We start from the raw sequence: 24416 nt of genomic DNA, 5'->3' as shown, positions 1-24416 counted from the left end.
TGGATTTCAACAGGGTGAGGCGTTTCAGTTTGAAAAGTAAGTGGTGAGGATACGATTGAATAAGATGCGCGGTGGCGTCGTACAATCGGCATTCATGCGCAATTCGGACGCTGAAGGCTGAAACCCGACAAAGGCAAGTTCATCCGATAGTAGAGTAGTTTGCGTCGACGGAGGATCTGAAGCGATTTTTCAAAGTTTTTTTTTTCCCCCGCACCCTCTCGTGTCTCGCTCCGCGTGGCGTTTGAAGTCGGATGGCGCCGTCTCCCGAGAAAACGCTCGCTAACGTTCCGAACCGAAGCGGCGAGGAGAGCGCTTGGGTTTCCTCTCTTCTGCGGGAAGCGGGAGCCCGCCTGCGCCCGTTTGTCTGGATCTGTTTGTGAAAGATGGAGCCCGATCTTCCTCCCCTCACTTGTCGTCTCCCCTGGAGATCATCCGACGCCTAATCTCCGCCTGTCAAGAAAAACAAGCGCGGTGACGTTCTCGCTCTTGACGACGATCCCCGCCGACGTTATCCGGGGGTCGTCCGAGCCAAGCGGGCTTTGACTGCGATATGAAATGTTGTGATTGCGCTTTGGAGAGGCGTGTCCTGAAGTGATGTCTCAATACGGCGAGCTCGGTGAACTCTTCTGACCTGACGCTTATCAGCTGCGACGCACGCTGGGAACGCGTCGACAGGCGTCTGCGGATGTTAGAGACTTTTTGGTCCCGGATACACAAATGGTGCAGCAACACATCGCGACAGACAGTTTTAAATACTCAGTGGCCTACTTTTTTCAGCTAATATTATTATTATGGTATCTTGCAGAGTTGGTTGCGCCTCTTGGTTTGTTTTATACTGCCCCCTGGTTGTAAAGGAAAGGCGGTGTAGAAAATGTCCTGTAATTCTGTTAAAAAAAATGCATATTCCAGTGAAAAGATTTGAAAAGATGCGTACACGCTGTTTGGGTTTGGCTGCCTTTCAACGAAGCGTCGTGACAATTTCTTTGCTCCTTTGAGAGTTTGGATTCCTCTTGTTTACGTGTAAAATGACCGCTGGAACAGACAAATGACGGGAACGCATTAGCCACGCAGCCAGCGTCATGAAAGGCAATTACAGGGAAATAAGAACCATTATATGCTTTTTGTTGACGGTCCTGCAAGAAGAGATTTAAAAAAAAAAAAAATCCAAAGAGAAGCCTAACAAAGAAAGGTAGAGGATGACAACAACGTTGCGTCAAACGTGCCTTTTATTTATTAATTTTTTTTTTTTTTTTTTTTTTTTTTTTTTTTTAGCGACTCATCGTAAATGAAGCATCCTCTGTGAGGGCTGGTAAGAGAAGAACGTGAGGCAAGAAGATAAAAAAGATAGAAAAGTAGACTCAATAGACGTTAAAGTCGAGTCCACACGCAGTCGACCGATAATCTGTCGGAATGTGAAGATTTTTACTCCTCTTCTGATCAGTCAAGGCCCAATTATTCGCTGTCTATAAAGATGATGTTGAAGGATTAACCTGCGGCGTGGAAGCGTTAGGAGTGATTTTTATTTTTGGATTATTTTTTTTTCATTTTTCTATCCAATCTGCTCGGCAAACAGTCAGTCGTAAATGTTAACGTTACGCAATAGTGGCAAATCTTCAACTCTACGTGCACTTCTGCTAAATCCAAAAACGATTTTCCGATTCAAACGCACCACGTCTGCTTTGCACACATTTGGGCAACATAAAATGACGACAAGAGATGTGGCGTGCCCATGCACGGAGATGCGATTGTAACCGATGCAGGCAGAGTCGGGCGCCGCCGCCGCCGCCGCCGCCGCCGCCGCCCCTGCTCTTCTCCCGTCTGTGCCGTATGTATAATTGAGTCTGGCTCATTAATATGCGACAGAATAAAAAGCCTTTGACTACCTCAGCAGCTCCTGTCGCTTGTTTTGCCGGGATTTGATTTAATAACTGGGATCAGTAAAATGCTGTGATGGCGGCCTTTTCCACTCATTTGCATATTAATGCCGTCTAATGTGAGCCGCATGCGATGTTTGGAAATGGTTCAGGTCCAGGCGACTCGTTTAATGACTTTGGCTTTGCTGCTCCGTGTTGGACACGTTGCCTACGAAATAGGCCAAGAAGTGGAAGCACACCCAAATTGAATGAGCTGTGTAACAACGCCATATATGGATGTGTGTGTGATCTATAAAATACTTTGAACACGTCAACCACAGGAGAAATGTATTCCACGTTTGGTCGGGTATTAAAGTTTTTGTTTTTTTTTGTTTTATTGCCCTCAACTGTGATATGAAATTAAAAGTGAGTCCCCGTTCCCTGCCCACGTCTGTATTTATAGCAGCAAAGTGTCGAAAAGAAGGAGCGGCATCGTGCATGAACAGCAGCTCCACTGCAGTCGACGGCGCACACAAACAAAAAGTCCCCAAGAGATTGGAAAAAAAAAAATAGGAGGACACCGCAGACATGTTCTAACCATCGCTGTCAAGTCACAGTCGGATGACAAGCGTTTGGATGTCCCACCCAAAAAATATTTTCTGGTTTTGTGACTCGACTTCCAAATTCCTTAAGATACCAGCGTTTTTTTGTTTTTGTTTCCGCTTTGACTTGCGATGTACAATTTGAGATTTACGCGCCGTTTGGTCAGTGAACTCAACTCATTTCATAACAGGTAGCATTTTTGAAACTGATCGTATTTTTGGGGCTTATAAGGCACATTTAAAATTCTTTAATTTGCTCCAAAATGGCCAGTTTGCCAGTGAGGAGAGGCCAAGATTGCGGTGATGTCATCCGTCTTGTGAGCTCCAGTTAAAAGACGAGCAGCAGCGTTTTGGAGCAACTGGAGACGCTTGAGGGAGGACAAAGTGCATTCCAATAATCTGGCCGAGATGTCACAAAGGCATGGATGACTGTTTCGAAGCGTTGGTGAAATGAAAATAAAACATACAGTTCATAAATCAACTTGTTAGTAAAATCAATCCTTCCGTAAAATATGTGTCGCTACTTTTGATCCGTCATTTTCATTTACGACACCTCTGGGAATGTCGTTTTTTTTTTATTTTTATTTTTTATTGTCTCTTGTTATCACTCCGGTCTGTGGCATTTTAATGACGGTACAACAGCAGAGATCTGCGAGACGCCGCCGTTAAGCGTTTGAGGCTAACTTTAACGTCCATCCCAGTCACCATTTTACGCTTTAGTGTCCTTCAAAAGACAACGAGAAATGGCTGGAAATCAACGGAAGCCCAAAACACAATTAACGAGCGAGCTCCTCGGTGGAGTTAATTGGTGTAAATTCACCTCCTCCTCCTCCTTCTTCTTTGCTGACCCGTCCCTCCATCTGCACGCTGCAGCCATGGCCATAAAATGTGGAACGAGGACGGCTCCCAAAGCACTTTGGGGCAATGCCGTTGACATGGGAGGGCCGAGGCGGGCTCGTCTGTGTTGATGCAAAAGAGTGCGTTGGGTTACAGAACTAATGGATGTCATTTTTGTCTTTTAAGGGTACCTTAGCTCGGGAAGTCGGCATAAGGTCGATCGGTTTGTAATTTAGTGTGTTGATTCAGTTCAACTTTTTTGCTTGACAGCATGATAGTCAGAGCTATAAATTCAATTATTAAGAACGCGACTATTTTTATTTCTTCGTGACGACACCTCTATAAGAGGCCTACTCGTCTGTGTATTGGGGCAACCGATTAAAATGTTGAGTGATGAGGGCAGAGTGGGTGGTCACAGCAATGTTTTGGGTGTCTTGCCCGACTGGATGGATAAAGAGGGGACTTTGAAATGAGCCTTGAGGGACTCCATGAGAGCTGATTGATTTATCTTTGAACTGTAAATGACTAAGAGTTTGTTTTGTGAGGCGGAGCTGGCGATGCGAATGGCCGATTTGAGGTGTGCGATGATTACCAATAATGGCGTCAAAGGCAGAACGGAGTTCTGGAGTTCCGAATCGAATGTTTTGTATAACCTTTGGTTGACCGGATCGGAAATAATGGTGAGGACACAAGAACAGGCGCGTAAGACGCTGTTCCGATGAATGTACAGAAGGAAGCGGATCAGCGCAACCGCACAGTTGAATCTGCCAGGACCAGCTGCACATGCTGAGATAAATTGTATTCCCATTGACATGAAGCCAAACGAAAGCCGCATGACTAAAGCGGTATTCGTGCAGTAGTCCTCCTAAGTCGCATATAAACCCTTCGGCATCGTCGCGCTCGCCCGACTCGTCCGTGGGTGACGTGCGTGCTTGGGCGCGAGCTGGCGACCTTGATGCCATTTGTCACGCCGCTGATCTTTATTGTCCGATCACAACACGGCCAATGCTACACTTTGCAAGCGCCGCAGGCCACGTTTGCACTGTTGGCGGACGCACATTTTGATGGCAAAAAGTTGGAAACAAAGCAGGTGGGGCAGCGGCCCATACGGGTGGTAACTGCAAAATGCTTCTTGAGTGCTAGCAAAGAAGTAAAAAGATATAAAATCATCAAACTTCTGTAAATAAGGAACTTAGTGGTACACAGTCAAATAATTGCTTAGCAACTAAAACTCGACCAACTCACTGCTGTCTTATTTTACTGCGTAGATCTGCTCATTGGATGTCAGCGTTCATCTTAAATGAAACTTAATCTGCGCCAATATCTATCGTATTTATTTTTTTTTGTATTGACATCATCTCCATCACTATTTACACTGGAAATGGAATGTTGGTCTTTCTCCATTGTGCTTTAAATGTCACCGTGCACTCTATGAACTTATCAAGCAGAAGCACTTTATTGATAGAAAGGCCATCCACTATGAATGCGATCGCCATGGTTACGTGCAGCGGCTCCTCGGAAGCTCAGGGACGGGCTTCACCTGATAAATAAAATATATCATAGCGAGACACAGACTACAACATGCCAACACGTAAACGAAACCTCAGCAAGGCTTTGCGATGACGTTGTTGAGACGTTTGCTTGACTGGTGCTGACAAGCAACACAAACTGTGAGCGATATCGTAGCAACGAGCTTCTAGCTAGCGCCAGATGTTTAAGTGCTATCAGGTCTGAGTCGCTAAATTGTTTCAGGTACGGATGGACGAGAAAATATGTGCACATGCTTTTGTCTTTTTGTACACGTTCGCTTCCCCTTGTTGCTGCGCCTCAGGTGTACCGCAGAGCTCCGTTTTCTTGCCACTCTCAATCTTCCTGGTTTGTTGATGCGTCTGATTCTGATTTGATGCGCTCAACGCGGCGTGGTGTTCACGGTTGCAGCCTCGAGGACTACAAAAACGTATTGCGATCTTTAAATGAGACGTCATTGAACCACTCCGCCTTCTACTCATCCAAACCTAATAATCTTGAAGAACAAAGAATCACAAGGTCACAAATGGTAAAGACTGATATTTATTTCTCATCACAATGAAAATGGACCATGCTTACTCATCACAGAAAGAAAACGAAACAGAAATGCTCAGTCTTTTGTTTCAGTTTTTCACAATGTGAATAATAGCACTCAATGAAGAATTGATAGAAAATACAAGCCTAGGCCTGTTAACACTTAATAACCCGACACCCACCCAGCCAGCTTGAACTGGTGTCTTTTGTCCCTCCCCAAACATCGCGTACAGCATCAGATGTGTCCAGTGTCGGTCGGGCTCTCAATCCCCAGAGGTCTTAATGACCTGGAACAGTGTGACGTTGTAGAGCACCTGATGCCCATTGTTCCAGGTGTAGAGGACCCGCTCCCTGGGGTTGTAGTCCATCATGGAGATGTGAGAGTATTGATTGTGGAAGGGGATGTCTGTGTACTCGTAGCTGGACGTGTTGGTGTAGTAGGCAAAGTAGATCTTGGCGCCGGCCAGGTGAGAGTTGGTGACGTAGAGCGTGCTGCAGATCATGAAGGACTCTCCGGCGCTGCGTTTGGGGAAGCCGGTGTCCCACGTTTGCAGCACCTCCAGAGTCTGCGGCTCCAGGCGGCTGATGACGATATTCCCCGCCTTGGGGATGGTGGTGTAGACCGCCCACAGGCCGTTCTCGTCGGCCATCAGGTCGATGTCGGACGAGCCGCCCCAGGAGTAAGGGAAGGTGTTGTTGTAGCCGGCGCCGCTCAGGCTGCGCTGCACCAGAACGCTCCGAGAGCGGAAGTGGTACTTGATGATGATGTTGCTCTGGTACTTGTTGTAGTACAGCGAGCCGTTGTAGACCACGTGGCCGGTGCCTGCCCAAGGGTGGGGCAGCAGGTGCTGCACAAAGTTCTGGCCTTTCGTGAAGTCACTCATGGTGCGATACTCCAAAACCCGCCGTCCCTTGAAGTAACCGTCCATGGACCAAACCTGCGACGAGGAAGACAATGAACGGGTTACGTTAAGAAAGCGGTACGATTGCTTACGAAGACGTCCGCCGGTATGTCGGCCAGGAGGCAACGTATTCTCCCAACCTTGCTCGAACCCTTTAACGTCCAGTCAAGATTGCCCATCAAGTCGACACGTTCTCGTTTATAAAACAAATTAACGTCAATCGACTCTTGAGCCTCTGCTCTTCTTTTTTTACTTGGTTTCCTTTTGACTGTTAGAAGGCCTTATCAAAATATAGAATTAGAATTAGAATTAGAAATCCCTTTATTGTCATCGTACTCAAGTGTGCAACGAGATATGAGGCGAGATGATAAAAAGCTTTCGCTTGACCTTTCCGTGTTTTGTTCTAATGGCGCGCACCAGAATTCTTGACAATTGAGGGTCCCCTTCACTTGTTCTGGGTTGAAGGTTCCGGAATTTAAGCGGGACGCGTCTCCTGCTGACCTCGCGACCGCATGTTCTCATGGCACCGCCGCATGCTGAACACGCATCAATCCAGCGCCGTTTGTCTTGCGGGCCTGAAGACGTCGCCGCACTATGCCCTCAACCGCTTCTGGCGTTCCGTGCCCTCCCCCGTCCACACTTACAGAAAATCCATCAATTTAGCAGCTCCATCTCGGCATCGTGGGCCCACTAACACGGCTGCGCCTCCCGGCTCATCCCCAACGATGCTTCCGCTGAGACAAAGTTCATCTTTTAATTGATTTCATTAAACAGCACTCCACGTCCATGTTTATTTTGTGCTTAACACAGCGAGGAGGGCTTTGCTAAGATAGCGCCCCCCCCCCCCCTCTGCTCCCCAGGGGCAACAGTCGGCACTTTGCTTGCAGTAACAGTTCCCGTGGGAGCGCAGCAGTCGGATTGTCGAATTGGGCAAGCGTTAAACATGCTCGACGAGTCCCAGGAGTTCTGCAAGCGGGGAAGAAGCTGAGCTGACGTTTTTACCCCCAATTCCATGTCCGTTTCAACACAATTCTGATTAAAATTTCTTATCAAAGGAATTCTTTAGCTAGCTAAAGGATTAGCTGGGAGAAAAGCACAAATTTGAAACTCACATTAACACAAACGGAAAATTGAAAGCGGTGGTGTCCGACCTCGGTAGGAGAATAATCTATTTCTTATTTTATTTAATTTTTTTTGAGGCGATGCTAGCCGTCAAAGAGTACATTCTGTCCGCATTTCGGCACAAAGTTGAGGATGCCAAAATAAGCCTTTGAGAAAAAAGAAATGAACTAAATCCAATTCTCGATGCTACCGCTATGAATTCTTCATTGAAAATTCTACTAAAAACAGTGCCGCTGTTTTTTTCAACAAAATCCAATTCTCGTGAAAGTGGCATTTTGCTCCGAATGAGCTTGAAATCCACGCCCGGATTGTCCTCCTTTCATCATAAACCGACGGCTCCAACCTCGCATCATCATCAGGGCCACGCGCGCGCTAATTGCCTCGGCCATTTGGAAAACTCGGGTGCAAACAACTCATTTATTTCTCCAGTGATGATGATGAAGTGATTTATGAGCTGGAGCCGCCGAGGCGAACGCGCGTAGGGAGGAGGGAAACGGATGCATTAGTGATTATCGGCTTTGCGGACCAACTTTTTCCTGATGCATTTAATCTTAAATTTGGGCATTTTTCCCAAGGACTGAATGTGAATGAATTTGCCGCGGCGTTCTCGTTAATTCTCGTGAGTTCATTTGCATCGGCGACCGCTGTGGGGGAGCTGGGCCGGTTGCCAGTTCATCGCGTTGCTCATACAGAACACAAACAAGCCTTCAGGTTGACAGTCGCGCCAATTTAGAATTTGGAGATTTTAATAAAGGTACCGTGGATGTTTTTTTTTTTTTTGAGAGAGAGAGAACCCGACGGAAGCCTCGCAAGCACAAAGGAGGATTCTTTTAAAAAAAAGTTTCCTCATAAGCCACAAAAGCGTTTAGCTGGTCTGTATTTTTTTTTTTTTTTAATTTTGGAACCATTCAAATTTTCACACAGAATCTTCTCCTCATCTCGCTGACATTTCCAACACCTGCGACTCCCGGTTTTCCACATTCCTTGTCTTTACTTTTGGATTTGTGCGCCACTTCATCCTCTCTATTTGCTCTCGTCCAGGAACGAAGTCACTCACTCGGTTGTCGGAGCTGGGGATCATGGTGTCTGTCATCCAGGAGCCGAATCTGGACCCCGACGCGCGCACCGTGATGGGATTACTGACGCCCGTCAGCTTGCCGCAGCCTGCAGGTCAAAGAAGAGATGGCGGGAGGAAGGTATGAATATTAAAATTGTGTCCACACGTGGCGGATGCTGCAGGAAGACGTTTAAATTCGGTTTATTTGAAATGGATGTCCGCTTTGTGGTTTTACGGATAGAAGCCTCATTTCAAGTGCAACCTGAATCTTGCGGCTGCTTGCAGAAAGTGCAAGCGTGAAGACAAGTAGCCCAAAAATGTTTGCATCCACCTCTCAATTTAATATCGTATCAACATGGCCGACTTTATCGCATTAGCAAATGACATTATACTTGAGCGTCGTGCTCTTCCACGATGTGATTTTTTTTTTTTCCCCTCTCATCATCAGCAGCCCTTAATTGTTTTTTATTCTGTTCAATGATCACTTTAGCCAAGTGGAAACGCAATCAATTATTCATTGTGGCGTTCCAGGAAAGTTTTTCATAATTTACGTTGATCATTTGAGAGGGCGACCAGAGTGTAAATGTTGCACAGCAGAGCATTTGTCTGTTTATGATGTTCGTTGAATCAATAATCGCACGAATTGCCGATAGGCGCACAAGTGCCGTAATGGAATTGGTCGGTTGGAGATGAAGAATTCATGGAGCGCTCGTTCACCGCCAGTCATTTGCACGGCACGCCGGTACGCACCCAGCTTCTGCATGCACGAGTGGAGGCGGGTCTCCAGCAGCAGGACCCTCTGGCGCAGCTCCTCGTAGTCGTAGGCGCCCATCTCCTCCTGGATGGCCATCAGCACCAAGGACAGATTCCTCACCTCCTCGCGCAGGAGAACGATCATCTTGGTGTCCGATTTGTATTGCTCCAGCACCGGAAGCCGGCGGACGAGCTCGCCCACCTTGTCTTTCAAGTCCTAAAAAGAGAAGCCGTCTGTTCACGGTGCCGTCATGTGGCGCTCGCGTCGGTCGTGTGGCGGTCGCAAACTTGGTGGCCTCCATTCACGTCAATTCAAAATCTCACCGTGGTTGACGCGAGATCCGTCCGAGTCATTTGGACTCCGATTCCACGCTAGACTTTTTTCTTTTTGATCTTCAACGGAACCCAAGTCATTCAAGCAGATTGAAAAAAAAATTAAATCTTATTTGGTTTTCTCAAGCTTCCATGCTCCCACTGAACGATTTGGCTTCTATTTTTGTGCATCCATCCATAAATCCATCCAACACCTTCACCCACCAACCAATCTTTCCATCCATCATTCCACACATGATTTTCCACTTTGGCACATGATCGTGTCCGATCTGTATGATTGATTGAAGAAGACCGCTTCTCCTGTGTGACTCATGAGCTGATCCGAGAAGAAATGAGAGAGCCACCCAGCATGCAGCTTTGGAAGTCATGCATCACGAAAGAAATAGACCTTTCAATAAAATATGCCGGCCACGGGGATGGCGCCTTTGCCCCCCCCCCCCTTCCCTCTTCTCCTTCTTGTTGGGGTTTATCTTAAATCTAGTGATGGAGCCACTCTCAGCCCGGTGGCGTCTCGTCATAAATCTCCCCCCCCTCCTCCTCCTCTCTTGCCTCCTTCCCAAGCAGCACAGATCCCGTTAATCTCCCACGTCGCGACTCGGAGCTGAGCGCCGCCATCAGTCAATGTGGTCAAATGCACGCGTTTCGAAAGAACAGGGATGGAACGTCACGTGCATAAAACACAGTTGAGCGACATTTGCGCGAGTCCCCAGGGGGAGCGCACGTTTTGCATTTCTACTTTAATCAAGCTATTAAATGCTTCATCTCATTTCCCAATAGTGTGAAGAATGAATTAGGAGTCGTCGAGAGACGGGAAGACAACGGGCCCGACAGACGATCGCAACTTGGAAGGAGATAAGGTGGAGATTCGATGGTAAGAAGAACATTCAACGTAACCTCTCAAGTCCGACACTCGCTGACGTTGAGCAAAAGTAAACAAGATTGTGGCGAAAAACAACAATCGGGAACACAAAGAATTGTGGAGCTTTATTTGATTTTTTTTTTGTCTTTTCCTCTACACTTGCTGCAAAATGACTCAAGCAAAGTTTCATTTGCAATATTTATTTATTTATTTTAAATGTCGTGTATGAATGATCTGTCTTTTTTAAAAAATCAAGCAAAGTCCAAAAAGAGACACAAAGGAGCGTCTGCTAAGCAAATTAGTCTCGAAAGGAGCAACAGACTGTTTAATTGGGCTTTGGTTCTTTGATTTTTCCGAAATCCAACCAGAATCCGGGAGCAGCCTTTAGTCAAGTTCCAGATTTTCGTACGATTGCCGTTCGCACAAACTCGCAAACGTGACGCCGTCGTATCCATCCAATACGTCACGATGGAACGAAACAACAAAAGAAAATGTCAACTTTGCTGGGGAAATATTCAATGACAACTTTTTTTTTTTTCCTCCGAATTTAACATTCAAATATTCCCATCGAAATGCTTAAAAAGCGCAAAATCGAAAGCTCGCCGCTGTTAAAAATTCAGCAGGACCGCTCCGAACTTTAAATGAAGTTTGTGTTGCTCGGAGTCATCCAAAACTTTATTGCCTGTGAAACGACATGCGGCAATTGTGGCGAGAACACACACACCCACGCAGGCGCCGGCGAGTACCTGAAAGCCTTTGGGATTGAGACTGCGGGGGTTGTCGGAGGCCACCTTCAGCCTCCCGTCCACCACTTTCATCAGGCCTTCGGTCTCCTTCACGTACTGGAGGTCCCTGTTGGTCCGCAGATCCAGCACCTCCATGGACTGACTTATATTCTGCACCTGGGGACAGCGCAAAGCGTGCGGCACGTTTGGACCGGATATGTTGTCAAAAGCTGAGCACGAGTGGATGTTTCGATGTCGCTTGCGCATTGGCGCTCCTTCTTTGTGCAGTTACTGTTTACCAGCGTATTAGTGACATTGAAAAAAAGCAACAAAAAAAAAAGCTGATTATGCGCCGCGTGTCTATATTTAGCAAGAACGGTCCTGACATGCTATCTGTGCGGTGGTTTGACTCCTGATTGCATCTGCTCGGATTCTCGGCAAACAAGAGCGTTTGCATTGCAAGGAGATCTTTTCAAATTGAAAGTCGCTTAACTTTCCTGCGACAATTTGATCTTTTCCCTTATCTGATCAATATTTGGCAATGGCGCCTTTGTGTTAAGGGTGAGAAAGAGGGCGTTTTTTTTGGCTGCCATGAATATTTGAAGGGATTTGTTTTGGTTTTTGTCGTTTGATGGATTTTACTTTACTGTATGAAGCTTGCTCCAACATGGAAAAGGGTACAAGCTCACGCTCATAACAAAGCCAGCCGGTTAAATGAAAACCACGCAAAGCAAACGCAGGTCACACGGAGGAAATTTTGTGCTAGTTATATGTTATATCTATTCCGATTCTGATGGCGCATGTCAGAAACACACTGCAAAAGAAAATCTCCTCTTCAGTGTTGGGCTGCTATTTGTTGATTTCCCCATTCAGCTGTGCACTAAGTTGAATCCTCCAATGCCGACAGCCCACTCTGCTGCTGCATAACCGGCCTACTGTCACACCCCCTCAGCAGAGCGCTCATTTGAACCAACGCTTCGTGTCCTCTCACGTGTCTTCACTGTATGGCCGCGCACAAACAAACCCCCCCCCCCCAAAAAAAGCGCCTCGCTCCCGCAGACAGGCAGAACTCCAAAACTCCTCCGAGTCGCACGCGGGCTTGATTTGGTACTTTATCCAACAGTCCCAATTCTCAAAGGTCGCCGTTTGGCATGGAGTCTGTTGCTCCAGATGCCTCGTTCGCCTTCGCGCGCTCGGCCCACTCAATGACTGTGTCCGGCCTACTGTTCTCCGCGCCCGTGTCTTCTCCCACATGCTCCATCAAAACCTGTTCTTTTCCCTTTTTCAAATGCTCACAAAGAAACGAGAATGGAAGCAAATCGAGCAAAACATTTTTGGGTCTTTTTAGTCTTGTAAAAAAAATTCATTTGTAAAAAAATAAGGCCAATCTCATTCCATTTGTGGGAAAAAAAAATTTGTTTCAAACGTGGAAATCTTCGTATCGCACTTTTTCATCGCCAGTCACAACCGAGTATTTCATTGCCATTTTGTTTTTGTTTTACATTTAATATCAAGAGTGGTTCACTTCTTTTTACACTTGTGCAGCTGTTGATGAAACAGTTCAGTTCATAAAGTTTTTATGATGTTGACCGTTTGTTCACTTCATCAAATTTGAATGAACTTCCTATGGGAGCAATTTGAACCGATCGGTGACCAGCTGCTCGTTTATACCTCGTACGATAACATATCGTAGACGTCTGTGAAATGTCAAACAGTCATTTCATTCCGGTTTAATGGAATGGGTCAAATACATAATTGCTTGAATGATTGGTTTAAATACATTAAAGTTGAATTATTTGAATGCGGCCTTTCCATTTTTTTTCTGTATGTGGCGCTCAAAAGACGAAGAAAGAGATTAGCAGGCGTTCGAACCACGAACAACCGTGCTGTCTCGTGAATGAAGGCTTGGCTGCTTTTGCTTTTCCATCACACACTTTTTTTTTTTTCCTCCAGTGAGCGAGGGCGGCAGGTCAGTTGGGGGTGGGGGGGGTGTTGCCTTCAAAAGCCGCCACATTGAACATTCCCGCCGCACCCCGCCGGGGTCAGCTCCTCATTGTACGAGCTTTACATGAAGCCGTAGACAGACTTTGGCGCCAAGCTGTTGTGAATTCTTTGAACCTTGACATGCCCGCCTGTCCTTGTCTTTTTTTTTTTGTCTTGCCAGTGGAGGGAATTTGTGGATGGGCTCCGCTGAAATTCTTCCTCTGCATGCTTTGGATGCCAAATGAGGATGTCTCTTTTGTGCACATGCTGCACATGCACTCACTCGGTCTTTTTCTTTTCTTTTTTTTTGCTTTTGTACAGCTCGCATAGCACAAACCTCAGGTGTCCTCATTAAGACGAGCTCTGGACTGTATTAGACGGCAGCGCTCGCCTTTGAACGCTAGCGCCTTTCAGGCAGAGGCTGATTTTGTAATCACCTCCTAGACTATTCCGGAACGCTGAATTAGACGAAAAGAAATGAATTGTGCGATGTTGGATTGTGAGCGTGAGCGCATTGCAACGTGTTCTAGTTTGCTTTTGTTTTTGTTTGAAGCCGCGTTGTACCTGAAAAGCAACCCGGCGTATGGCGGTGGTGGTGTCATGATGGACAAAAACCTGACGCATAACGTGAGATTTGGAATGTTGCGCTCATGGAAATCGACTTGGCAAGAATTGTATTGATTGGACGGAACGTATGCTGGACAAAAATAAAGTTTACAACATTTCAAATAAATCCAACAACGCCAAGCCAACAAAAGCATGATAAAAAAAAAAAACATGGAAATGTTGTCCCCTCTGTTGTATTGAGCCTCTTTCAAAGTCGGAGTAAATTTTGTGTGCTTGACTACGCAGCAGACACAAGCGTCCATCTTGGCAAAGACAAACTTCCAACGAGGCAGAAGGCAATATGTGGATTCAGGTGTCGGCCCGATCCGGCGGGGGCTGCCGAGACCCTTCTTGCATCTCAATTTAGCCCCGCCTCCCTGACAAGAGCACATCAATGTCCGGCTGTGTGTTTTATGGCCTTCCTTTTGCTCGCACTCCAAAGAAGATGCGGCAGAGGTGACTTATCGAGCTGTTACTTCCGCTTGTGAAGACGCACCTCCAAGTGTGTGAAGTTCTTTCCAGCGCGTTCTCTCACCTCGATCTAAAAATACAAAATAATCACGCTGCACCCGAAAGGTAAGAAAAGCAGACTTCAAAAATGATTTCACTTCTGAGATGCTGTGCATTTCAAACCCTAGCCTTTCGTAATCGGACGATAAAAACGCCAATTATAAACTTTTTAAAACGATCTCATCATGATTTAATGCTGCAATTCAGTGTGTGATTCCTTCAGGGCCACCAGGAGGCAGTATAACACGGTCATGCCGACACGAAGGGAGAAGAATATACTTAATAATACTCCATAAGTAATGTTAGTCATATTTGTTGAAAATATGCGTACGAGTATTATGTTATCAGTTTCACATTGCGAACAGTTTTGTAAAAGCGCGCTCATCGTTAGCATGTCGACGGCATTTTCCATCATGTGCTAGCATTAAGCTAGCAGGTGCCATCAAGGCAACGTCGCTTGCTTGTTTTTAAAAACCACAACGTGACAATTAAACCGCTTGAAGCCTCTCTTTTGATTAAATGTCGGCTGCTTATCGTGAGGACGAGATCAGCAAAACAAGCGCCCCCCCACCATCATGCGCGAGTCTTTCACATTTCAAACGATCAGTTAGTTTACTAACTATTGCTTCATGATTCAATTTGAGTCATTTCGTTGGAACACGATGACACTTTGCGTGGTGTGTGCAGTGGCAGCTTGAAAGCCGGCGTGTGATGGACAGACGACGACGACGACGACGACGACGACGGCAGACGACGACGACGATGACAGTCACCTTCTCCATGAGCTGGCGGAGCTGCCTGCTGCGGGGGTCGCGGTTACACATGTTCTGCGCTGGCGCCACCACCGTGCAGATACACTTTCCATCTGCGCCTTGAGCCGAGCTGTAGATCTGCCAGCCTTCCTCCGGGCTCGGGTACAGCGCCTGAGGAACGTTCAGAGACGGCAAAACACTTGAGCGGACGCTTGTTGTCCAACTTTGCGACGTTTCCAAACACGTAAGAGAAGATTCAGCATGTGTAGTCAGCATGCGTCAACAGCAAAACATGTTCAGTCGCCCCCCTCATAAAACATTTGTAAAGCTTTGCAATCTTTTTTTTTTTATCCCGTGGGGATCTGTTTGGTGGGGAAAAAAAGCGCTGTTTTTAATTCATTCCATATCGTGATTAGTTGTGCCCATTCTGTCACCGCAACTTAGCTGCAGAGTCCTAATTTCTCCTTGGGTTTCTCTTTTGCTCTCGCAGCCCTGTCAAAAGTTGTTCTTCCCCAAAGGCAATTAATGGCAATTGATCCCGGCAACTACTCAGAATCACTTGCGGTCTAATTTTAGCTTGCAGTTGAGAGCAGCACAGCAGAAAGCAAGCGAGAGAGGCTGCCGCTGTTTACAACGTTGACGCAACTTTCAAAGAATTTGAGCAGAGAGGATTTCCTTAGACTAAATATGTTGGCTCATGAACAATGAATTTATTAATTTCTTGTAAGGAGCACATGTTGCCTTTGACAGAAATTGGCATTCAAGGACGGCACAAAACTGCCGATCAGCAAACCAACATTTAGTGCAAGAACTCATTTTTTATCCCCACACACACAAACGGGTGTATAATATGGAAAATATACAACATTATTATTATTATTTTAATGATGAACGGGCCCCTCGGAGTGTTGTCACCAGTTAACCATCCCTGCACCAGACAAGCGAGACACAATAGACAAACACACTCTTATTCACGTCCGGATAATTTCGAATCTAGATGAGATTTGATAGCAGGAAACATCTTGAATCAATATGAAAATCCAAGCACATGGAAAAATGAGCATTCCGAGTAAGGGTACACATGAATTTGCAAATGTTAACAAATGTATTGGCCACGAGACTTCTTGACTGATAAAAAAAGATTCAAGATGAAATTCCAAAAGTTCCCAATAGTTATGTTTACTTAATTTCTTGTTTCTGCTGTTAAGTGTCACGTTGCCAAGGAAACGGCACTGTGAGTGGTTCACTTGAACGCCAATTGCTGAACTCTGTCTTACAAAAAGTGGCCTTGCAACTTGACCAAGAAACACACACACACACAAATCTGTCCGTTTTAGTACGAGCCGTTGTGACCTCCCCTGAGGGATGCAAAAGCCTGAGAAAATTAAAATAAAAAAAGAAATACACGTTGTTTTAGCCGCGTTGATGGAAGATGAAAAAGCAACATTTCAAAGTAAAAAAAAAAGCGTGATGGAGCAATGGAGTGGAAAAAATAAAAGATATGTTTGGAAGCGGGCAGGAAATGGAGCTGTCCGCGGATCAATAACCGACCGGGGTAGGGTGGGAGGAGGGGGGGGGGGGGGTCTGCATGGCTGAAAGGGTGGATGTCCCTCTTGGACTAATCCAATAAGGAGGAGGGAGGAGTGCTGAGTGCTTGCAAACACGCACGCGCACGTGCACGCATCCGTCGAGCCTTTCATTCACATCTCCATTCTCAGGCCAAAACGTAACGAGAGAAGGATTGGCCATTTTGGAGATGGAATTAAAGAGCCATCAACATAAGTGCATGCAGAAGGCGGCAAATAAAATGGCTTGCTTCCCTCCAAGTCATGTCGCGTTTGCTCCGCAGATCACAGGGAATTTTGATTTGGCAGGGGGAGACTTGGAAGGGGGGCTTCATTGGAGTTTGAAGCCGCAAACACACACACACACACGCGCAATCTCCAGCCGCCATGTCTTCATTTCCTCTCTCCTGTCACTCATTCTGAGCGAGTTCATTGCACATTTTTATGATTAAATGAATTGTGAGGAAAGCATTGTGGGCGCTGGTATTAAAAAAAAAAGAAAAAAAAAGCCAATTGTATCAGTGCTGCCGATCTATCACAATAAAGTCAGCCCATACTATTCTTTTCATATTTCAACTCTCTTTTTTTTTTTTATTAGTTATTGCCAAAGTCGTTTCTGTTAGGAAAGTCCAATATTCAATTCCTCCCAAATCGTTCACAACCAGCTTCATCGTTGCTACAGCGTTAAAAAAGGTGATTCACCATCAAATAAAATTAAAAAAAAAAAAAAATCAATTAATAAAGACCAAATGAGGTTCCGAACATTTGTCAAATTCATTAAATCACTTAACAGAGGGGAAAAAAACACTTAAGTGCAACAATAAAATTATTTTGGAATTCAAAATGCATCATTGCAAGAAAGCTGACCTCAAAGTGGACTTTTTATTTCATCTCTTCCGCTTTTCATGTGCCGTTTCCTGTTTGACTTTGACCGTCAGGAAGTCAAAGGGCGTGACCTCAGAAATGCAAATGTGCTTTGAACTGGCATGCAAATGGCACGCCCGATATCCGGTCATCCGCATTCATTTTTCTACCTTTTTTCACTTGGACGATGACCGACCTTTGGATGGCGTTTCCGCATCTACATCGGTTGAGTCTTGTGGACTTTTCTTTCTTTCATTTTTTTTTTTTTTTTTTTGCATTGCCTTGATGATTACGGCGAGTGGGACTTTCCATTCATGTTGCTGCTGCCGTCTTCTGACGGCACTTTTCAATGAACTCTCTTATCTTTCAAAGACGCAAGTCAGATGTGGGATCTGCTTTCAAGTCTGCATTTATTGTTCTGCCGCAGCGTGACTGTGCTGGTGTGTGTTTCTGCGAGCGGCTTTATATTTGCACAAATCCTCTCCCAGGCCTTTTTAATAATGCATGGCTTTTTATGTGCGACAAAGTCCCCCGTGAGCATTTGTTTGGAAAGGAGCGCGGCTGCGAGGCATTCCTGCAGATGTGTGTGGGCGTTGCTTTTAGTTTGTATGTGAGGAGGCAGGTGACGCCGACTTGTTGTCGCCGTCTTAACAGGTGGAGAAAAGATGGCCTCTGTGTGCCGCGCCTTGGAAACATCGTCTCATTCCTAGCGTCGGAACAAGCCGCATGCAAACGGTTGCAGAAAATATTTGCACTTTTTTTTTTTTTTTTTAAAGCAGCATATCTCATGGTAGGCGCTGATAAGTTTTCGAGTTTAGCTGCGGGATGCCGGAGGTCATTCCATTTGCCTGAACACTCCCTCCTCAATTTCCGACCTCATGCTGCGCTTCCTCGTGTGTCTTTTTTTTTCCCCCCACAAGCTTCTCAGCAACACTTCTCCCGTGTATTAATATTTTATAAATGCCGGGCTGAAATTAAGAGTGCATTTGAATCCGTTCCAATTTCCATTCGCCTCTAACTCGCCTGCTCAGGAAGAATATTTAGGGAGAGACGGATTCACCAGGCTGCAAATGGCATGTCGTGCTTTTATTTTTTTCTGCAGACGGATGTATTTGTGAGAACTTCTAAGCAGTCAAACGGATTTTAAGCGCCGTGACTTATGGATGTAAATGTCGGTTCTCTCCAAAAAGAATACACTGAATTCATTCCAGCTCACCGGATAGCTCATTAGCTGAGGGAAGCATATTCTTTAGCACTTGAAAATGAATAAAATATGGCCGTTCTCTATCATTTAGGCAGGTCAAACTTATAACGATATCGTCCCTGCAAGCGGGTTCAGATCACTTAAAGGATTTCAATTTGTCGGAATAGCAAGACCGGGACTCACCCGAAATTCATCGGACACTTTACATTGTCAGTTTCTTTTTAGGGGTGGCCCTGTCTCATGTAAACGAGGGAGTGTATATCCCCGCCCCTTTAAGTGCGAGACTAATGCTTTCATTGCCATGACAACTGGAAAACTAGGATGGCTTCCCGCGAAAAAGAAGCTCGAGTGTGTGGGAAAAAAAATGCCCATAAAGTCACTAAAAAACCTTGAGACGTGGGGAGGCAACACTTCATACAATTTAGTGTCCAGATCAGTGCATGTGGTGCATGCAGAGGACACATCAGCGACAACTTTACTTCGCATTCCGGTGTGTGTCGCTGACTGCATTTAAGTCAACTGTGAGACTGCCCTCATCCAGCCACATATGCGGCCAGGCCAATGCGCTTTTGTTGCCATGACAACCGGGATGTTTTTGCAGGCGTCTTGCCTTCAAAGGCGCTAGCCAATGTGCGCTACGGTCGCCTGCTTGCTTGTACATGAGGAGGCGGGACGATTTCTTTTCAAGCCAATAAAAGCTTTTGTCAAAAAGTCCATTTTGCTTCTTATGTCCCATTTCGGGAGCGAGGAAGCGTTGCATTCACTGTCACAAAAAAATGGATCAGGTATTCAATCGAATATGCAAGTGGCGGACATGAAACTGTCACAGTCATGGTGAGAGAAGCGGGGCGGAGAAGACGGCGACTTTGTGCGGAGCGACAGATGATGAAAAATCAATCGGGCGTCCATTTATGATCGTGTTTGTTTTGACACTTTTTTTTTTGCAGCAACCGCAGAGTTCGCCCCCCCCAGCCCTCCTTTGCCATCAAACTTCTGACAGCAAGCACTAAATTGCAAGTGACCATCTGAAAAGGCTGACACTCGCCCACAAAACTAGTTTACAAGACCGCCGTTTATCGCCGCTAATTTGGCCGGCGGATTTTATCGCCGCAGGCCGTCAGACGTCGGCGACTTCGGGGCTCAGTGACACTTTGGGAATATTCATTTGTCGCAACGGCCTGAATATCAATTATCTTGTTTCCTGTGTCGCGGCCAGCGTGGCACTCTTGGGGTGGGATGTTAATTGGTAAGACGACGATTAAATACAAAGTCCAACTTTATCCACTGTGTTGATGCCTTGAACCTGATCAATGTAAAAATATATTTTGACAGACCGGCATCGGAACAATTGTAATGATTGGGCTGAGCATCGGCAGCATCGTTTTTTTTTTTTTTTTGGACCCGGGTGCCTTGATGAGCGCTCTATAAATCTCTTTTAGTATTATTGCCAAATAAAAACAGGCACACGTGAGTGGAAAAAAAGGTCTAAGCGGCCCATTTCTGACTTGTTTTATTGTGAGTGCTGAAGGTGAGAGAGGCTTTTCGTTCTCCGAGGTTGAAGTGGGCATGAAATATCGACGTCTGCAAACATTTGGACGCCGACTCGGTGCAGTTTTTGGATATAAATATCATTAGGGATGAACGTTCAGTGGTTAAGACTGTAAAGATTTTGTCCGTTCCTTTGCTGGTGTCACAGCAGCAAGATATGGAAGAAGGGAGGGAGGTGGGCGTGTCCAAAAGGCGTTACGTGTTCTGATGGGGAAAAAAAGAGTTTCAGAAATCCTGGCTGCCTCTTAAATAAAGCTTTATTTTTGTGGAAGCTTCTTCTATCAACATTCGAACCGTTCCCCTTCTTGAAGAAACTCTCCCATTATTTTTTTCATTCATTTTTGCTAGCTTGTTGAGCCCCCCCCCACTCCCGACACCTTAAAAAGGCCTAGGCCAGCCGCCTTAAACCTCTTCCAGACGGATCAATCTAATCTTTTTTGTTTTTGCGTTTTGTGCAGTGGCTCTGTGAGGCTGTGTTCCAAACGACGCGGTGATTGCGGCCGTCTTCCTTAACAGCTTTTTTGCCAATCACACTTTGGCCATCAGCATATGGCCGCTAAAATGAATGGAGCGTCCAAATTGCACAGTTCGGTGGCGAGCAACTAATCAACTTGTGCAATTACCTGCGCATCTCTCAACAGCGATGACGCTGCGAGTCGCTTCAGGATTAGCAAAGTTCGCCGGGATGATCCAATTAGGCGTGTGAGCTGCACTTATCGCCGTCGAGAGGATGGACTTCCTCCGGTGTTTCATTAGAGCGACCCTGGAGCTGGCGGTGGTACAGGCGCGGCTAAATGAGATCATAAATCTACTGCTCTATACTTTTATGAGCATGACGGGAAGTCTATTAGAAGTTTCATAAGCAACGGACGATGCCAGCAAATGGAGGCGACCCGCCACACCGGCAGCCGAACTCGCCGTTGCAACTGCAAGAGACGCTGTGAGAGAGGGAAAAACAGGCGGCGGCGGCGGCGGCTGTGAGAGATGCACTTTGAGAACACTTAAATGAAGCATCAAGTTGAGTTTGTGAGTCTGGATAGAATCAGGACACCTTACTGATGAGGCGGCATCCGGGCGCCATCTTGAAGCGAGCGTGAAATAACACGTTTTGTCTAAAGAAATTGGGTCATCTCTCTGTTGGTTTTCTCTCTTGGCTTTTACAATACACGATCTGAGCAAAAGTATTGGAACACCTGCCCATAACTTTGACGCAATACGCCCTCCTCCTCCCCCTTGGCTGAAGTCTTAGCATAGGACGAGCAAACAGAAGCAGAGCAACGGAACCGCAGGCATATTGAAGATTCAGAAGCAACACACAATTAGCGACAATAAGTTCTCTCCTCTTTTTGAGTTTTAGCTGACTTTAGTTACGTTCCTAAACTGCTAACATTTCAAATAAATCATGCCACTGACGTAGCAGGCATGGCTGACGTCTGCTGGTTTGTGTAACCAGGTTAACAGAAAATAAGAGCTCGTTATTAAAAACAGCCATTGAGAAAATACATTCAATGTAGATGCTAAAAGGATCAACATGACTTAGAAGTGTGTTAATAATCAAGAACAGGTAAATTCATTATTTTGTTAATGTTTTTGTAATTCTTCAAAATGATTCAGCTCTATGTCAAAACTTTTATTTTGAAGGTCACGTAGCGACGAAAAGGCCGCTATCCACGTGACTTGATATTATTCTTCTCATACTTGCTAATGAAGCTGAAGGTAGCGCGTGTCCGTATGGAACCACTATTACACAAAAGAGAAACCGAGCAATTTTATGCTATTCTTGTAGTCATTTTTTTGTTTTTCCCAACTTGTCCTTCAATTGGTGATGTACTAATTACTGAACGTGTCTTGGTGAGTTTCAGACTCTTATTTTATTTTATGCAATGAACCTTTTATAGTATGGTATTGGTCAAATGGTGGAAAAAGAAAGCTGATGTGTCGAATGTGTATTGTTTTATTTAAAGTGGCTGTAAAAGGTGAATTGATAATTAATTGAATGCTGGTCGTCGTATCCCTGCCATGTTTTCATTCTTCACCTGTCCCCTCCATTATTGAAATTGCGTCATTTGTGTTAGCATCGATTTCATTCGACGAAAAACGACTTTAATTTGTATTTGATGCTACCTGATGTATTATTTAGTGTATTTATCAGCATTATTTTGTTATTGTGATAGGCCATTCAGAAACCTCTGAACTAAATAAGGGAGCTGGATTCTTCGTTGGAGACGCCAGATGGCGAGCCACCCACGTGCCTCATGAACTGTTTCTCACGCAAAAGCGGAGTGCACTTGCTGGGCCTTCTATTTTTTCATCGAACCTGGTAGGATCAATCCGTTTTCTACTCTGCTACACTGCAGAATTAATTATGTGTCAATTGTATGTTAAACCTTTGTTATTGACAAAATTAAGCCGGCAATTCAAACTTATAGTATTGTCTGTGGTCATTTATTTTGTGGATACTATTGCTATTATTTTAATAGTCAAACTTAGTACCAGTCCATATTGTAGTTTACTGTAATCACTCTAGGAGTGTTACATTTACTGTGCTAATGCTAGCTTAGTATTTCTCGAGCCGCTACTTTGTTGAAGCTGAAGGTTCTCTGTGACGATCCAAACGACACATTTTCGTAATTGCATGCTAGTTTGAAGACGTTTGCGAATCCCGCTCATGCCTAACAGTCACGGGCGTGGTTTAGATCAGTGACTCAAGGCGGGGGACGGATGACTGAAGTGAGGCTGTTTTAAAATTTTCGAGCCCAATAAGCACATCGAGAAATATCCAGTTTGCGATGGCACTGGCGTGTCAAAGGAATCGAAAACAAGCTGATAAACGTGAACATACGCGCATCAAACACACACACACACACACAGCATCTTGGAAAAAAAAAACCAGTGTGTTCTCAAACACAACAGCATCTTCATCACTTCGGTTTGGCCATCCAACATTTGATGTTCTTCCGTTTCGACATGTGGCTCAAATCAATCAACGTTGGACCAGTCAACAGCTTTTTAATGGCCACTCAGAAGAGCAAAAACTTAGACATGCAGTTAGGACTCACCCCACTAAATTTTGCTTCTCAACAAGCAAGCATCCTCGAGCAATCGAGATGCATCGTTTCAACTCACTTTTTTAACACTAACCCCAAAGTACTTTCCTCTGCTCCTCACTGTACTGACCCAAAACTCTACTATGTGGCGCAAACAGAGTTTAGCATCCTCGTAGCTCGCCATGCCACCACTCCCACCGTGGTGCCAACTTTCCATCTGGCGCTCACTCGTTCCAAAGGGCGCAGGGGGTGCACAGATGTGTTACGTGTGCTATCAAATCGCTTTCGGGGCTCAGTCGGCCAACTCTTAGTGAGACTAACGATGCCAAATGACGCCCGACGCCGCGACCAAGGTCTGGCGACGCCTGCGAGGTAACCGCGGCGAACGGGCCTGACAGGCGCTTGGCGTCCGCTCAGCTGTTTGTTTGCGGCGCACAAGATGGCGATGGAGGCTGGTGTTGTGCAGAGGAGGTGCGATGAGCGGGGCGAAAAACACAACATAAACTGTTAGAACGCGCTGGAGGCTTCATTTGAAGATATCACGCCTGTGCGACTTGCGGGGTCGTTCGTTGCTACAGCACCACATCACCATGATAGTTTACGATAACGCAATCAACTTTTAATGACGGACTGTAAAGCTCATGGTGCAATCAACACTTTGCAGTGATGTGATTGACTTGACAAGTCAGAAAAGAGCCTTTCCAGTTGACGTTTACTGAGAATTACACATCGTGTGTTTAAAACAACCACACAGATTTGCCTCCTGCTAGCTTAATGCTAGCACACAAAGCGAAATGCAATAGTTGTCCTTAAAAAAATAGCTTCAACAGTTGTGGCGTTTTCACTCTGTTTATGAACACCAACGGTGCATCAACACATGTAGACAGATAATGTAACAATACTCATTATTTTTATCCTTTGCCTTTTTTTGGGGGAATATTACTGCCGCTTACTGAGTCATGTACAGTTGTTAAAGTTTTCTTCTTTTGTGTGTGCATGACTGTATTATGCTGCCCCCTAGTGGTCAAGCACACTAGGAGGAGTCGCAATGAATTAGTTATGATGCGCAAACTGTTTAATTCTTAACTTTGCCTATTATTTTTTAGTAAATATCATGCTGTTATTTTCCTTTTTGAAAATATTTTTTACGGGGAGATGGATACAATCTCTCCCTCAGAATGTTCTGAACACGTTCCCAGTGGAAAACGCGGCAATCTTCAAATGACTCTGATG

At 45.4% G+C, this 24416-nt stretch overlaps 2 protein-coding genes across 5 annotated transcripts in view; one reads left to right on the top strand and one right to left on the bottom strand.

Moving 5' to 3' along the window:
• rdh8a (retinol dehydrogenase 8a) overlaps positions 1-24416 on the top strand; it is a 116580-nt gene that overhangs the window by 16635 nt on the left and 75529 nt on the right. For 2 of the 3 annotated variants that reach the window (XM_088317911.1, XM_088317909.1), the window contains exons 1-2: positions 21846-21987; positions 22311-22456. The gene's annotated coding sequence lies outside the window, so the exon portion shown is untranslated. Of the gene's footprint in view, positions 1-8418; positions 8574-10297; positions 10392-21845; positions 21988-22310; positions 22457-24416 lie in introns of those variants that run through there. The other variant, XM_088317910.1, reaches the window with a different exon arrangement.
• The window catches only part of olfm2a (olfactomedin 2a), a 38745-nt gene continuing 19673 nt past the window's right edge, over positions 5345-24416 (bottom strand). For both annotated transcript variants that reach the window (XM_088317906.1, XM_088317905.1), the window contains exons 2-6: positions 14977-15126; positions 11126-11281; positions 9185-9404; positions 8435-8541; positions 5345-6291 (exon numbers count right to left, since the gene is read on the bottom strand). In XM_088317906.1, the coding sequence (XP_088174032.1) occupies positions 5617-6291; positions 8435-8541; positions 9185-9404; positions 11126-11281; positions 14977-15126 (1308 nt within the window). In that variant the 3' untranslated portion in view covers positions 5345-5616. The remainder of the gene's footprint in view (positions 6292-8434; positions 8542-9184; positions 9405-11125; positions 11282-14976; positions 15127-24416) is intronic.

The sequence above is a fragment of the Idiotropiscis lumnitzeri genome, chromosome 15, assembly GCF_059441095.1.
Source record: "Idiotropiscis lumnitzeri isolate Australia: NSW breed Sydney's pygmy pipehorse chromosome 15, RoL_Ilum_1.0, whole genome shotgun sequence".
Taxonomy (NCBI): Eukaryota; Metazoa; Chordata; class Actinopteri; order Syngnathiformes; family Syngnathidae; genus Idiotropiscis; species Idiotropiscis lumnitzeri.
Note: the sequence above shows the minus strand (reverse complement) of the source record. Positions and strands in the feature narration are given on the sequence as shown.